Genomic DNA, 16,648 nt, shown 5'->3' on the forward strand with positions numbered 1-16,648 from the left:
GGCTCACAGACAATAAAGAAGGGACATAGAGGAGTGGATTCCACAGGGGAGACTACCTACAAAAAGGTGGGTTGCCTCTTGCACAACTCATCTAAATATTATCCCTCTCCTRTTTGCAGCCCAGAACACCAGTGTGTCTCACAAGGTTCAGCATTAGGTGGTGGGTAATGCCTGTAAGTTGCTGAAGATGATCTCAGAGAGAGCGCAGCCTTCCAAGCTTGAAAAATCAAAGGAYGGCATGTATTTCAGATGGCTTCTCTGCTATGGTCTTCTAAAGAGGGGATTATTTTCAGACTTTACCCATTAGCAACACTTCTTAGGCCTCTTCTGATTTACAGGGTGCTTTCTATGCTCTTCGGCCACAATAGCTTCTACAGATCTTGTGGCATTCCTGGAATTTGCTTTACAAAGGGGAGATCGTCTGGATTTTTTTCTTAAACAAGCCTGTAAACGTAGGTATTTTGTGGATGCTTCTTCCAGGTTGTTAGGCTTCATTGGGATGTGCCAACTTTCTCTGAAATGAGGTTAGTTTTAGGGTGTGTTTTAAATAGATAGTGATTTGGCACCAGCGTTTTGTTGCTTCTCGTAAGGGAAGTTTCTGGTCCGAGTAATCCAGATGTACTTACATACCTGTCTGTTAAGGGATCGGAGAGAATGGAAGGAATTCAAGTGGTGTTTCTACAGAAACTGGCTTTTGTTATAGTGCCTTTTGRAATTGCTTGTGCCTTTAGCTTTGGGCTCTGACTTTCGCTTTCCCAGCAAGTTCAGAGGTAGAAAGTTGACAGCAGTATTAGGAGAGAGAAGATAGAAGCCAATGTAAATGCCTGAAATGCTTGCTTGCAAGGATCTCGGAAACCTGGTGGGATGCTACATGGGGTTTATCTGGCAACGAAACTAACGGACAGGCTGTCCTTTCCCTCCCTCTCCTTTTCCAGAGGTCATAAGTTGTTTTTATAATTCTTTGCTGTGTGATAGCAATTGTAAACATGCAGCCAGCTGCTCCACTGATGTTGCTGGCTAGTWAAAGAGAAAAATACTTGTTCCTTGGCAACCTGATCCTGTGGCTCTGTGCTCACAAGCAAGGGAGCAATGCTGTACTGTGTGTGTAACTTAGGTTTGTCAACAGTAGGACTGTCCTTGGGGCCTAAGTAGGACTAGGAGGGCTCAGCATGCTGAACTCAGATCTGTTTGCAAGCAACTTTAGCCTGAAGAGAGGTGAGGAAGGAAAGTAAACTCAAACTCTGCCTCCTTCTCCAGCAAATATTGAAGTAAAACAGATRGCTGAAGTAGAAGAGGCTGTTGCCTGATGGCAGGCTGGGGTTGCTGCAAGTTTTTGTTGCTCTCTTGCTTCGGGTAACTATAAGCAGATCTTGTAGCTATAATAGGAAAGAAACAGTTAAGTGGGTGAAATATTCCTGTCCGTTTTACAAGGCTTCATGGAGGATGCGTGTCTGGGAAAAGGCATGAGATATTTATCCCTCAAATCTGGTCTTAGATACTGAGGTATCCCTCTGCTGCCAAATGCTTTGATCTACAGTGATTTCTTGCATGTGGTAGGGGGCTGAGCTTTGTTTAGCTTAAGGAAAAACACGAACTATTTGGATCATGAGCCCTGGCTGTTGTTGTGAATTCAGTTGCTTTATGTATAAGCCAAGTGAAATATCCACGAGCTGCAGCACACAAATCCAACTTGCACCTGCTCCGCAGCCTCAACATTTCCAGCAAGCTTTACAGCAGAGTTCATGTCTCCATGCTCAGGGAATTAATATGAGGGGTGTTGAGCTGGTCTTAGCTGGCTTTTTGGGGAAGGACAGCATGAGCTGGATTGAAGCATGTCTCTGGACTGAGAAGAGATCATGTGCTTTATAGACAGAAGAGGACTCTTGATGTAAGTAGCTGTTACAAGAACACAGACCTACATTGTTTTGGGGCGGTCTGTGCAGAGGATGCAGGAGTAGGATTTGTCTTTGCTTTTCCTTATTTTAAAATGACAGTGAGCTGTTTAGTGTTGAAGAGCCACAATCTAGCAGAAGAGCTGGGCAGGGGGATGAGACAGTACTRGAGCAGAAGTGTGTTGTGTGCTGGCCATGTGGCTGTGCCTGCCTGGCCCTGTTGAAGGCCTGAGTCTGTGCCCAAGCTGAAGAATGTCAAACTTCAAACCGTGTCATCTTAAGACCTGACAGACCAACGTGTCGGAAAGCATGTTTTACTTGCAGAGGAGGCGCGAGATAAGCAGTCCCAGGATATCTTCTCCCTCTGACTGTAGGATGTTGAGATGAACACTGTGGGAGGAGGAAATCCAATCTGTGGAGGACCGGCTGCATGGCAATTCCAGTCTTGTACAACTCTGCCACTCAGAGCAGAAAAATCGAGTAGGATGTGGTCAGGGATGTAGACAGGTTCCCAGGTGAATAGGATATTCCCTAGTTTGGCAGCAGCTTCCATGTCTTGTCATYGCAGCTTACTGAGGTGTAGATATCTATGTGCCCTTTTCAAACCGCTATGCGACACGGCAGCCAAAGTGGCATTAGTCAATGAGAAAAATAGAAGAAGCTGGAGCCAGTAGATGTAAAATACCCTAGCTGATTTAAACATGTGGCTCTTTTCTTCTCTTGAAACTTTGTTCGTACCCATTTGTAATATGCTGCTTCACATCATGTCTAACTCATTTGTTTCCTCCCCCTCCAGACAACCTCATCTGCCTTGAAAGGTGCCATTCAGCTGGGCATTACACACACAGTTGGAAGCTTGAGCACCAAACCCGAAAGAGATGTTCTCATGCAAGATTTCTATGTAGTAGAAAGTATTTTCTTCCCAAGGTCAGTGCTTGCGTTCTCCTCTCTGCTGTACTTGATAGTGAGCAGCAGCACTAGTTCCTAGTCCTACTTGCACGTTGGGAAGCAGCACCAAACTCTTGAACGGAGCTACTTAATGTACTGCTTACAGATTAGCTCTGGTTCCTGTCTGCTGTCTCTTGYTTCTGAAAAACCCTGTCTCTTCCCTGTAAATGACACATCAGAGGTTGTGTGAACAAGTGCCAGTTTGCTGWTGTGTGTGCCTAGATGTGTCCCTTTCGGGTGGGTGCTTCCCAGCCCTTGGGTACGTTAGAGCCAGCCAGCGGGTGATCACTTCTAGGGCAGTCTCTTAAGAAGCCTTTCAGATACAAATACTCACGTATGTGCTTCTCCCTTTGATCAGTGAAGGGAGTAACCTAACCCCAGCTCATCACTACAATGACTTCCGGTTCAAAACCTATGCTCCAGTGGCATTTCGTTATTTCCGGGAGCTGTTTGGGATCCGACCGGATGACTACCTGGTACGTTGTTGGCCGGATGAGGTTCCGTTTTGTCGCGTGTTCTGTGACTGGTGGTTTGTCCCCTCTGCCCTGTCGGTGCCATGGAGCACGGTGTGGCCCCATGGCAAGCGCAGTGGTGAATGCTGAGTATGTCCCTAGGGCTTGCCTTTGTTAGTGCTTAAAAGGAAGAGCMTGTGTGCTCAGGTGTCCTGCTGATCTTTCACCTCTACTTTTCTCATCCTGTCTTCCGCAGTACTCACTCTGCAATGATCCGCTCATTGAACTTTCAAACTCTGGGGCCAGTGGATCCCTCTTCTATGTATCCAGTGATGATGAATTTATCATCAAAACAGTTCAGCACAAAGAGGCGGAGTTCTTGCAGAAGCTGCTACCTGGCTACTACATGGTAAGTCACTTGGATGAGGCTTCCTCTGCAAGCTAGGAGAGGGGTCCCCAAAGGCATGAACATGACAGATATTGCTATGTATTGCCTGGTAGATGCATGTGGAAGTTTGATTTGTGCCTCAACTGACTGAGAGTGGCTGTGCAAACTTGGGGTGCCACCAATCCTCCTTCCATCTCAACTGTCCAGTGCCAGCAGTGACCAAGACAGTTGCTGAGTAACACAGGCTATCTGGGTGTCGAAAGCCTTGCGTGCTGTACAGGAGTCTTGCGCTACACCTTGTAACTTGGACTCCTTTGGAGGCTCGTGAGCCGTTATGTGACCAACTGTGAGCTGCTTTTTGCTTTCTCGAGGTAGTTGCCGTACAGGGTCTCACCTACAGTACTTTATCTTGTAAAGCTGCTCTTCTGTTTCCCCTCCCCTTCTGAGGGCTATACTTGGGTCTGTTTGCAAAGATAAAGTATCTTGTTGATGGACTCTGATTTTAAGTTCCTATATATAGAGGCAGCAGCTTTGGGAATAAAAGCATGTTAATTTTATAAATGTGGTTATAGTGCAAAAAGAAAAAGAAAAAAAGAAAAGAAAAAGCCTTTTTCTGTCCTAGAGCAAAATCAGATCCCACCCTGAAATGTGATATGTGTATGATCTGACTGCTCTGTTTTGATGTCCAGCGAGGCCCTTATAAGCCACCTCTGTGAATGGGAATTTAGCCAGGAGATATCCTTGATTTGCAGAAGTGCCTTGGAATTTTTAATGCTGTTGGGGGTGCTAGCTGAATTCGCTAAACTGCCTCTGGACCCATAAGTATTTTTTGCTTTGATTGTATCTCAGAACCACATTGCTTTTCTTCAAGATTGTCYAGTGTCTTCTGCAGCCATCAGTTTTTAGATCAATCCCTTTCCTGATCTTTTTAGCTTGACCTAAGTGCCAAATTTAAAAAGGCTAAGCACAAAACCATCCTCTACTCTGAAGATTCCCTGGCTTAGCTTCTGGCAGGTGATTGTGTGAGTGAGCAACAAATTCCTTTTGCATTTATGAGCTTTATCTGAACCATTCAGCTTTGCAAAGAGGTTGTTAATAACATCACTCGTCTGTTCATTGTGTTCACCTTGCCTCTTAGCTTTGGCAATTGTTTCAACTCCTTACCAGCTGTGTTTCGGTTTAGAGGCACAAGAAGGAGCAAACAACTGCTCAGACTGGCACATGAGTAACCAGAATGGCTTTGAAAATGTTCTGTGTCTGTGGCATTCCAGAACTTGAACCAGAACCCAAGGACGCTGCTACCAAAGTTCTACGGCTTGTACTGTGTCCAGGCCGGGGGCAAGAACATCCGCATTGTCGTGATGAACAACCTACTGCCACGCTCTGTGAAAATGCACCTCAAGTACGACCTGAAGGGCTCCACCTACAAACGCCGAGCRTCCCAGAAGGAGCGGGAGAAGGTCTTCCCAACCTACAAGGACTTGGATTTTATGCAGGACATCCCTGATGGCCTGTTCTTAGACTCTGACATGTATAATGCTTTATGCAAAACATTACAGAGAGACTGTTTGGTAAGTGGAAGGGTGAGGGGCAGTGTGGAGAGTTCTTTCCCTTTCCTGAGCCTTTYCCAAGAAAAGTGGGCAGCAGCCACCATCCTTGCAGCCTCTGTCTGGGATGTCAACTAGAGAACCTCTTTTTTGGTGATGGCATGGGCAAGTAACAGGACCTGGAACACAGTTTCCTTCCGTGCTTCTGATCTGAATTAAGCTCAGCACAGCCTCTGGGGGAGAGGAAGCAGTGTCTTCCCTCCSTCTGCCAAGATTGTGTTCTGGAGTAGGGCAAGATGCTGGGAGAGTGGCAGGATAGCTAGACTGAGTCCAGTTTCAAGTTCTGAACTGCCTTTGAGTAGCTGTGCAGAAGTCAATGTCTTCTAGCTTGGGTCCCTGTCTGCATAAGAAGAGTAACGATGGCTTTCCTGTAACCCTTTTTGGCACCTATAGATGAGATGGGTGTGCACAAGCTGTGGATTAAAAGCCATCCCCTCGGTACACTCGGGCCTCTCAGCAAAAACACTGATTACAGTCGTGAAACTGTCTGCTCTGACAGTTTTCCTAGACTTGCAATACTGAACGAGCCTTTGTTGACTTCCTGCCCAGGTCCTGCAGAGTTTTAAAATCATGGATTACAGTTTGCTTGTGGCAATCCATAACATCGATCAGGCGCAGAGAGAGCATGCGTTGGCAGATGGGACATCCCAGACTGATACACGCCGACCAGCTGCCCAGAAGGCCCTCTACTCCACAGCCATGGAATCTATCCAAGGAGAGGCGCGGCGAGGTGGCACCATAGAAACAGATGACCAGTAAGTCTGTGTTGCTGCTCCACTGAAGTATTGTGAGGGGTAAAAGCTAAGCTTGGGTAATGGAGACTGAATTTAGATGCGGACTGGGGTGTGTATGATTGCTGTCACGCTTGGCAGAGAGGTTTTGATATCAAGTCTTCCTGTGCAAAGCATTTGGCTTCAATTCCTCTTCCTTAACGTACAGAGTGCTTTCTGGATTTCCAGGTGGCGTTTGAGTTGTCTCTGCCCAATGGTTATTAGTAGCTTCAAACAATTATTTCCATCTGTCTCTGAGGCGTAGCGATTGCCTTGCTGGACTAACGGCCCATGAAATCCAGCTGCCATCTTCAGTATGAACAACAGTAGATGCACTTACTGCTTCTTCATCTTTCTCATAGGCGAGTTGGGATTAATCAATCCTCATCTTCAATAAAATCAGCATGCAGAGGGAAAAGGGGATCACTTCTTGGAAGTTTATCTAACTTAACAAAATAACATCTTGTTCTGGCTTGTCTTCCCCAATTTCTTAGCTCAACAGTAGGTGCCTCCTGCATGTTGACACTTGTTAAATAGTTTAGCTAGTACTCAGCCCATGCCAGGCTGCRTGAGACAGACTGTGAGGTGTGAAAATACTGTTCCATGCTTTTTGCCCTGTCCTGTTTGTAGGATGGGAGGCATTCCAGCCCGCAACGCAAAGGGGGAGAGACTGCTTCTGTACATTGGCATCATTGATGTGTTGCAGTCCTACAGGTGAGAAACCTTTACTGACAACTGTGTATTACCAAAGAGTGAAGTCCACTTTACAGCGTTGCTTGCCCTTGCTTGGGTATCAAGATTGGCTTTCAAGAAATAGTTCAGACACAAAGGGTTTTTATTATTATTATTAACCACCTTTTTTTTTTTTTTTTTTGGTTTGACATTGGCATTTTAGGATCACTTTGTGGGTCTTGTTTGCTGTGTTTACTTCGTGTTTCCAGAATAGATTTATTCTCATGAAGTTTTTCTGTGCTATGGTTATTGTACATAGGGAGTGTGCAGGAAGTGGCAAGGAAAAAATAGGTGGCGGCCTAAAATGGCTATAACCACTCCTCCCTGTGAAACATAAATAGCTGCAAGACTTCTATTTCTATTAAAATGCAAAATATGCAAGGTTATGTATGTAAAGTCCCTGTCAAAGTCGCTGCAAGTTAACTGCCCATGTTAACTATGCCTGTGAAACCCTCCCTTTGGGTATCTTGCCGTGAAACACCAAAGCTGCGGTTTCTTGAAATGTGAGGGGCTGGTCTAACAACTGTAAGGGGAAAGTCTTGTTCTGCTCCTGCTGTCCTTCTCTCTCACCTTATGCTGACTCTGCTTTCTGGACCTGCCTTCAGGGTCACTCGGTTCGTTCGCCCAGCAGAAACGGTTTTCTACTGAATTAATGAGCTGAGTCAGCTCTCAGAAGGGTGCGGTGAGGAAGGCTGGTATAAGGGAAATGTGGGACTGTATGATGGGGTCAGGAAAGCAAAACCATCCACCTTGCGAGCATGTCCAGGTATGCCCAGAGATGATCAGTCCAGGTGTCTGTGGAACAGTCTTAGAAAGATGCAGTAATCAAGACAATCTAAAGCCAAAATTATTAATAGTTTGGGATGTTTCTGCCACTGTGGTCAGAAGCCAGGCTTGGCACTGAGTGAGCATGATGTAATGCAGGTTATGGAGACCTGGGGTTAAAATTGTTCTTAATCCTCTCCTTTGTCAGATTTATCAAGAAGCTGGAGCACTCTTGGAAAGCCCTTGTACATGACGGAGTAAGTAGTAAAAACACACCTTCTAACTATCAGCAATAATACCAGTGTCTCTTTAAACTGTCTCCTGTTCTTGGTCCTTCTGGGCGTAGGAGCCTGGATTTTTAAAGGCCTGTCTGTGGCTGCCCCTTTATATAGAAGGAATAGCCTTTAGGTACCCTCGGAAACATGGGCTGTAACAGTATTGGTCATCTACATCAAATATTTCATTGCTCTGAATACAATGCACATTTTTTTTTTTAATCCGATCTACTTCTCGCAGTTACTAGTCACTAGATACAAGAAYCCCTGACTGTTCCTACTCCAACACAGCAAGGTTAACAGTCTGAAAAAGCTCACGTTAACCTTGAACACCTGTTAATTTGTATTCGCACGTTAACGTTTGTCTGTTGGACTTTCTTAGGACACTGTATCCGTGCACAGGCCCAGCTTCTATGCTGAAAGGTTCCAACGGTTCATGTGCAACACAGCGTTCAAGAAAATACCATGTAAGTACCTCTATGCGGCTGCACCCCCACAGTTGCTACCAGTTCTGCTTCTCCCTGCTCAGCACCTGCGGTTTAGGAAGGTGAATGACAGCATGTAAGAGTGTTTTGGAAGTCTGGACTGTCACCTCTTGCTTCCTTCCAGCTTATTCTTGCCACATAGATATGACCTTACAGGAGCTGTTTCATCATTTAACATGTTCCTTCAGAGCGCAGCCCTCACGTCAGACTGTCATTGAAMAGTTGCTGTATCAAGTCTTTCTGTCCTTCCTGAGAGGAACGGGTTAGTAAAATGCTGTCTTGGCTTTTGTCTTTAAGTAAAGCCTTCTCCTTCTAAGAAGAGCCGGTCTGGCACAGCAGTTCCTCGGAGGAGCTGTCAAGGAGGAGTGCCTTCCCTGTCACACATGTCATATGAGACAAAAGCACAAGTAACAACAGAAGTGGACGTGGAACAAGGTTAGTGCCTGGGCCTAAGAAAAACAAAACAAAAACCCGCCTTTTCTTTTTTTTTTTGAAGCTTGTATTTGTGTCACCAATGCTTGCTGCCTCCTCTCAACCATGCAGAACAGTCTTGCCAGCTTGCTAGGGGAGCTGTTTTCTGGAATTGTGGGTGTGTGAAACCAGATGGGGGTCAAAAGCAGTTATGCACCAAAGTGCATTTTGAAGATACTGAGGAGGTCTAGAGCGACAGTGGGCCCTTCATTTGTGCCCCTCCCAGCCCATTGCTGCATTTTTGGGAGGATCCTTTTAATCTGATTCCCCTCATGTGAAGAGGAGGAGAAGAAMGAACTGTAGGGAGATGATTTTCTGTGTGGCATAGTTATCTTGCTAAACTAATTGCCTCAGCAGCTTCCTGAGGCAAAGAAACTGGCAAGATTTTTTTTTWWAAAAAAAGTGACTTGACTGTTTCYGAGTGTCCTGTTACATCAAATGCGGGACAGGACGATGAACCTCATGCTTCAGTAAAAGCCAGTCTTTGCTCACAACCAAGATGAGGCCAGGTACTACTTCATCTACTTTCTTAGGATCTTTCAGCTTCTTCTAAGCATCCAGAGGCCCCCACTCACATGGGAAACTGGCTGAGACTGTGGCAGTCTCTTTGTGTATGGTCTGTTCCCAGCAGCTCAGGCCCTCAGGGTTTAAGCCAGTGGAGAAACTGAACTAGACAGTACTGTGGAGGCTTAGATTCAGAGCAGAGAACTGAATGCAGGGCTGGTTCTTCTGTCCTCGGGTATTTTAGACATCTCGGACGGATCCAGTGCGGATCTTGACCTGTGGCTAGTGTGGGAACTCGTGTCGCACGATCCCACTTGTTGCACCGATGATGGAAAARTCTGTGCTTTAACCCAGGTTCCCACCTTGGTCGTCCAGATCTCCTGCCCAGGACGCTGCCGGTAGACGAAGCTAACAGCGATTCTGTTGCAACGACCCTGTCCACCTCTTCCTTGGGCAGTGGAGGCCTCAACTCGCCTGCACATAGGTAAGACTGTCGCTGTTCCAGCACGTGGKAGGCCAACAGCTCCTGCAGGTTGGGTTCATGAGGCGTGCATTGCTTTATGGGATGTTTGGGGTTTTGGCATGCTTGCAGAAATAGCTRTTTGAGCAAGTTCAGTCCTGTCAGTTTGAGCATGTGCAAGGGGGGAGCATCGTGTCATCATTCCTGTGTTGCAGTCTTTTACAGATGAYGTGATTTTGCATCTTCTGCTTGGGCAGTGTGGGGATTGCAGTGGCTTTTGGTTCCTTGTTCTGTATTTAATGTCTTTGTTCTGGACTTGAAGGGTTTGTGTTAAAGTGAGTTGGTGAAAGTGTTGCTGTACGTGAAGARCATTGATGTGGATGATCTTGAAAGTGACCTGCTTGCTGCCCCTCTCGGAGGGTTGGGTTCTCTTGCATCTTRTTGATTTGATAAGCGTTGAGCTCCTACAACTTCTTGGGCAAGGAGGCTGYGGGGATGTGTGCAGGTGCAGTTCGAAACATGTCAGAAACAAGAGCATGGAGAGCCAGGAGGGAGCTTATGGCTGGCTGCCTTTGAATGTTTCGTTTTGTTGTGAAAGGGGCAAGACTAGSAGGTGTGAGGAGGAGCTGTGGTCAGAGGACGATCCCTTTCACAGAAGCTGTTCAGAGGTGTTAACTTCTCTTCCTAGAAGTTACTGGAAACYATTTTTCTCACTCCTGACCCATTGCCTGCAGAGTGGCACTGATTGAAGTGTGTGCTCTGCCTGAGCTACAGGAAAACAAGATACAATCACAATTAACACCTCTTACTCCCTCTCTAAAACCTGGAAACTTCTTGAGAGGGATCCTAAACCAGAGCTGCTCCTTTCCAGTACGTCAGCATGCCTGAGGCTTTCTTTCTATTTACTTAACTGCAGGTCTCTCTCCTTCAATCTCTACGTAGGTCAGTGGGCGTACAAGTGCATAAAGCTGACAGCTCAGCAAAGGATTTGCCTAGAACAGCTCCCGGCATCTTCTTGTCTAGGTGAGAGGTTTCAGACCTTGCCTGAAACCTTCTTCTGACTGGAGGGTGTATTCAGTGAGACTTATCCTAAGACTTGGCCTTGTGCTTGTTGCTGGCTGGGGGTTGCAGAGTTCTTGTGCAGTCAGTTTGCTTCTAAAATGCAGCACTTCAACACAGTGGGCCCTGTGCCAAGACTCAGCGATCCATAGCCTGTTTGCTTGCTGTACGGTAAACGGCTGAATGATAAAACCTTTCAGGCTGAGGTGTCCTCYTTGTATAACGTGGTGCTGAGCATCTTTTTCTGCTCAGGTGGGTAAGCCTAAACCTGCCTGCTCCGTTGAGTTGACTCGTGAGGTTGRTTCCTCAGATGCAGAGCCTGCTGTGTTTGCCTCCGGAGGCAGTGCACTACCTCCAGAGGGGAGGACAACGCTTACCGCTTACCATACTCTGCAGGCACATGCGTGTGGTTATTCTTTGCCTACATCCCAGGAAAAAAAAAGTGCCAGTAGGCTGTGGCACTGAAATCGAAGATACTGAATGGGCCAGTGCTTTCTCACTTGGGTCTTTAGGGCCCTTGGACTCTGAGCTGCTAAAAGCAAGCCTGATATCAGAGGCTTAAATTCACTTTTGTGGCCCTGGAAGATATGTAGAGCTCTGCAAGCCCAGTAATGAATGAAAGCAATTTGTAGATTACTATTTTCTAACATCCTAACTTGTTAAATGGCTTTAAACAGGGATTTTTTTCCCCCTCTCTACAGAATTAGCCTGTCTAGTGGGGTATTTGTCACTCTTTGGGAAGGAAAACCTCTTAAATCTCTGCAACCCTGTACGAAGAGTATCTTACTTGAAATCTCTCCAGCTAGAGCAGCTCTCAACTTCTGCCCTTGTAGGGGTAGGTGTGGGGGCTGGACAGGATCTGGCCTGTTCCAGGCCTGCCTTTGAAACACGAGCTCAGCTTTTTCTTTCCTGTGCTACAACCACCTCAGCCTGTGCTTCGCAGCACAACCCCACGTCCTCAGAAACATTGCCACGTGCCTCTCTGCTGCGTGCTGAAGATGTGCTCTTAATCGTGGTGTAAGCAGTGCTATGCAGGCGTGGGCACCCTCGCAGAGTGGACAGCCAAGCCCTGCTGCTCAGCACTGACGGAGCTGGTTCTCCCTGCCCTGCCGCCCCGGTAGGGAGTTACTCGACCCAGTTTAGTGACTGATCCAGCAGGGCAAATCTCGGAGGTCTGATTGCTTCTTGATGGCAGTAGAGCCCAAGGCTGTAGAGGTGGGTGTGATGCTGAACAAGTGAGGAAGGTTTCCCTCCTTATGCAAGACCCCAATAAAGCCTGTYCTCATCATGGGAAGGGCAGAACAGTTGGTATTCCCCTGGTTCGCAGTCCAGCTCTGTCATTAACCTCACTGGCAAAAGCCTGCTAGTGTTTGAGATGTTTAGATGTCACCGTGTGCCACTGGGAAGGTAAGATTCTAGCCCCACATGCTGTCTGGCATCCTGTGGCAAGGAGTTCCAGAGGCTGATTTCTGTTTTAGAGGGGCATTTCTTTTTCTCCTAAGCTCTATGCCTGATCACCTGGCCCTGCGTTAGGACACTGCTGCTTGCACAAGCTTTGAGAGGAATTCTTGTGCTGTAACTAGCACTGAGCATCYTTGCCTTTAATTTCTGCGCTGGGGAGTGACCAGTCAGAAAGCTCAACAGAAGATGTAGCCAGAGTAGCTGAGAGTAACCAGCCAAATAGGTGAGRCTTAATCTAGGCAGAGATGGAGTTTTGTGCTCCTGACAAGGACACTTGTGTCTCCATTTGCGTTAAAGAGATGCTGTTGATCCAAGGGTGTCTGTGTGGGGTCCTGTGTGACCTGATGACCGAACAGCTTGATGCCTTCTGCACAATGGCAACAGGAGATGGAGTACTACCAATTAATGCACTTTCAGCAGGCTGTGACAAGTKCTGGCTGTTAGCAGCAGGCGGGCTGAGCGCTCTCCGCGAAGAGGGGCGTGCCATCCGCAGGCAATCATAAAACCTCCGCTGGTTAGTCATCAGGGCAGCGGAGGGGTATCGGATACTTTGTGCCTGGATGGTTTTCACCGGGGATCATTTTCATGTTGATGTGCTTGAAGACTTTTTGTAAAGAGATGCTGCTTCTTAGCTGGGCGAAAGGTTCTTGTTCCTAATGTTTGAAGTCACGTTTACCGGGAGAGTGGTTTTCTAGGAATTGTTTTAGATGCCTGGGCCAGTAGGGATGATGTTGCCTGTGACCATGTAATAAATCTGCCTAACAAAAGCCTTTGTGCAGTGCTTGGATGTTCCAGTTTGCCAGGTACAGCAGGATAGCCAAGAAATGTGATTTACTGATGGCTCATTTTAAAAACTACTTTACAGGTCTCTCCCTTCTGTTTCCCCAGTGGTTCCCCAGGGCCTTCCATACCAGAGCACTCCTCAGAACTGAGAGAACAGTTTGAAGACCTGCAAGAGACGGAGATAAGCTTTGTGAGTACTTCCTTTTAGGGAGGAAATGAGCAGCTCTGTAGTTGSACAGACAGTTACAGGGGTTACTTTGGCTTCTCATTCTGCTGCTCCTCAGAGGTGCTGGAAGCACTGGCATTGCTGCTTGTGTACGAATCAGCCAGAGCAGGAAGCAGATGTTATTAATTCCCGTCTGGTACATACAGGCTCAGGCTACCTTGTGCTAGGCACTGTTCATGCTTTTAGTGAGATCTGCTGCCCCCAAAAGCCTTAAATTAGATAAGTAGAGAGGCAAAGCAGAGGCAGCTCACTTTCCTAAGGTCCAAGAATGGGTCTGATGACAAAGATAAAACCGGGTGAATCTGACCAGACTCATCTCACTATTCCAGCGGAGAATGATTAAATACTCTGACTTGCCTGCTTTAATGTGAGGGGGTGGCTCAGATGAGGATCCAAAAGCCTGAACACAACTAAACTCAACAGCTCCCTTCGCTTTGCCTCTCCCAGGATGGGGAAGGCGAAGGAGACGTTGTGCTGCCCTTCCTCYGGGGAAGGCAGGCTTCTCTCCAGCGTCTCCCCTCTTTTCTCTTCACAGTGAAGCAACACCGAGATGGTTGTGATGGAAGCAGATTGTTCTGCGCTCTGCGTGGCCTGTGGAGTCTGACAAACGTTCAGCCCCTGTTGCTGATTTATTTTATTTTAATAGAAATTTTATCTGGACAGAGACCTAGAAGCCGAAAGGCTGGGCTACACTTAGTGGGATAGTATTAACAACGCCTGAGTGAGCCCAGCTGAGCCTCGGACGCCCGGAAGCCTCCTTGCAGCAGAGTCCTCAAGGTGTGACTGTGTATCTGTGCTGTCCTCCTTTCCCTGAGGCCTGGCACGAGCAAAGCAGGCTGTCGAGGGGAGGAGGAAATGCTCTGCATGGGCTCAAGTCCTCTGGAAAAGGGATTGATCTGACTTTCAGGGAGTTAGCTGCTTACGATGCCAGCATCACAGACCTGGCCAGAATGAGCAACTCTTTGAAGAGCCCTGGGGGGAAACGGGCCTTAAAGCCTTGTTGGGGCAGTTTGCGACAGAGCAATGTGGTTTTATTTTGTATTTTAAAACATGTATTTAATTTAAATGTTCCTTTGAATGCAGTCATATCAACTTCTTTTTAGTCCTGCAATATAGTCACTTTTTTCTTTCTTTTTTTTTTTCAATAAATAGTGTTCGATGCAGTGAACACTGCTCAGTGTTCCACCAAAAAAGTATCCCGCGTGAGAACGGCAGAAAAGGGGGAGTGGAAGCTATATTGGCTGCCGATGAGCTTTCTTTCCCCCCCTCTGCCAGCCATCCTTGGTTGCAGGATTCTCAACTTGCCTTGTCCTGAGACAGCGACATGGAGAGCTAGGTGCTTCACTGTGGTGTGTTCCTCAGAGGACTTTGAATGTGTAAAGCTTTTAAGATGTCAGGGAGATTTTTTGGATTGCTTTGTCCCCTGTTTTTTAGACTTAACCTTTTATTCCTTCCCAGTTCCCCGCAAAGGAGAGAGCTTTGTCAGGGGCACGCTTTTCTTAAGCCTTCAGTATTTCTTAAGCAAACGGACCAAACCTAGCTCGCTCGGTTCCCTCCCCTTGCCCTCCGCTCTGCTGTCGCGCCCTTTTGTGGGAAGCACTTGCAAAAACCTCGCAGTTTTTATAGCTCGGCTCCCTTTTGATAACTCGTATCCTCGCCAGCATCGTGGAGCCGTGTTTTGACACCAGTGCTCTCGAGAGCTTGAAACTGAGATTCCTACATAACTGGCTTCCTGCTCCATGCGTTGCGGCAGATTTTTTTTTTTTTTTCTTGCCTCTGCAAAAGCGCGGTGTGCCTCGAGCCTGAGGGCGCTGGGGGCTYGTGTCCGATTTAAACGACACAATACTGAAAGGAGGCGTTGTTCTGTTGTTGCGTTGCCGTTGCGCGTGCGCAAGGCTGGGGTGATGCCTCGCAGACGCTGGCTGCAGACACTTATCTAGAGATCTCAGAGCAAACGTTGGCCTGATCTTTATTTTCACTAAATGCTTTTTTTTTTTTTTTTTTTTAAAGAAATGAAGTGACTGTTCCCCATGGTCCCAGTGGGTTAGACTCCTCCATCCTCTGTTTTTATATATAAAAATAATAATTTAAAAATGTTTGGCCTTGCAGTAGTGCAAGGGATTTCTATACTAATTAGCAATGATTGCTAAGGAAACAAAGAATGTAGTGGTGTAGAAGGGGATTTTGTTTTTTTTTTTAAGTTGATGTTTCAGAGCCAAGTCTTTTCACACCTTCCACTTCAAGCTTTTAAAAGTGGATGTTGACAAGCTGATATTTTTTAAGAAAATTTTTTTTTGAAAGACCAAGTAGAACGGCCTTACTCCGGGTGTCCGGATCYAAAGGGGTTTGGTGGAGCGCGAGAACAGTCTCTGTTCAGTAACCGRCTGTCTGGTTCTCAAGGGCTCTCAAACCTTTAAACACCAATTAACGTTACAAGACCGGCAATTCGAAGGAAGATCTGCTTGGGGACGACTAGAAACGTCTCTGGTGGATCTTCCCTTCTCCCTCCCCTTTACCTCTGACTCTACCCAGCAGGTTACACTTTATAGCTGAAGTAACTGTCTATATTAGACACTTTCTTATCTTCCCTCCTAACTCATGTTTTGTTTTCTTTTTGTTTGTTTTTTTACCAGGAGGAAAGAAAACCAAGTCTCAATTTGTTTTTTTTCATGATTTACTATTTATGAAGTTGTATTTAAGTGTTTTATTCTGGGGATAGTTATTCAGTGAGTAGGGAAGTGGGAGTGGGTGGGGGGTGGCATTTATATATCAGAACTATCAACCTCTGCTTTGTAATGGTTTTTCAGACAATTTTTTTTTTTGCGTTTATAAGTGGCAGACAGTTTTAACGTCTTTTTAAAAACTCGAGTAGCTTTTCTCCATCACGAAGGCTTCAGTTCYGTTGCCGACGGCTTGGCGAGTCGCACAGGAGCAGGGAGCAGCCGAAACGTCGCCCCTGGCTCCTGGGCGCGATGATCTCCTGCTGCGGTCCCCAGCGCCCCGGACAGAAACGCTGGATGAAGGGATTAGGAGCTGAGGGACCTCTCTTTACTTCTCGTTTTCCTGCTCCATGTTGACACCACTTCGATTCCACGCAGCAGGATCTGTTGCTCCTTTCTCGGTTCAGCAGGGAGGGATCTGCCCTGTCCAACACATCCATCTGGAACAACTCGTGCCGTGTCGTGAATATTGTCATTTTAACTGTGTAACTTTTTTTTTTTTTGCCATCATCCACTGTTAAAATGGATATTGAAAAAACAAAGCTGTCTCTTCTCGGCCCATCTTGCACAGAGACGCAATATACGGTATGCTACTAAACCCACAAAAGTGTCCGGCTTTGGTTGTTTTTTTTGTTTGTTTTTTCTCTCTT

At 46.6% G+C, this 16,648-nt stretch overlaps 1 protein-coding gene across 1 annotated transcript; it reads left to right on the forward strand.

The window, feature by feature from the left end:
* Positions 1–3: 3 nt before the first annotated feature.
* PIP5K1A (phosphatidylinositol-4-phosphate 5-kinase type 1 alpha) lies at positions 4–16,605 on the forward strand (the record flags this gene model as incomplete). The annotated part of the gene is made up of 13 exons (XM_085316564.1): positions 4–66; positions 2,689–2,819; positions 3,199–3,316; positions 3,549–3,701; positions 4,952–5,251; positions 5,837–6,042; positions 6,688–6,771; positions 7,763–7,811; positions 8,212–8,296; positions 8,612–8,749; positions 9,644–9,773; positions 13,158–13,242; positions 13,814–16,605. Coding segments are annotated over 13 exons (1,545 nt in total), but the record flags the coding sequence as incomplete, so codon positions are not given.
* Positions 16,606–16,648: the final 43 nt, after the last annotated feature.

This window comes from Rhea americana, unplaced genomic scaffold (genome assembly GCF_003343005.1).
Source record: "Rhea americana isolate MKP2758 unplaced genomic scaffold, rheAme1 scaffold_471, whole genome shotgun sequence".
NCBI classification, from domain to species: Eukaryota; Metazoa; Chordata; class Aves; order Rheiformes; family Rheidae; genus Rhea; species Rhea americana.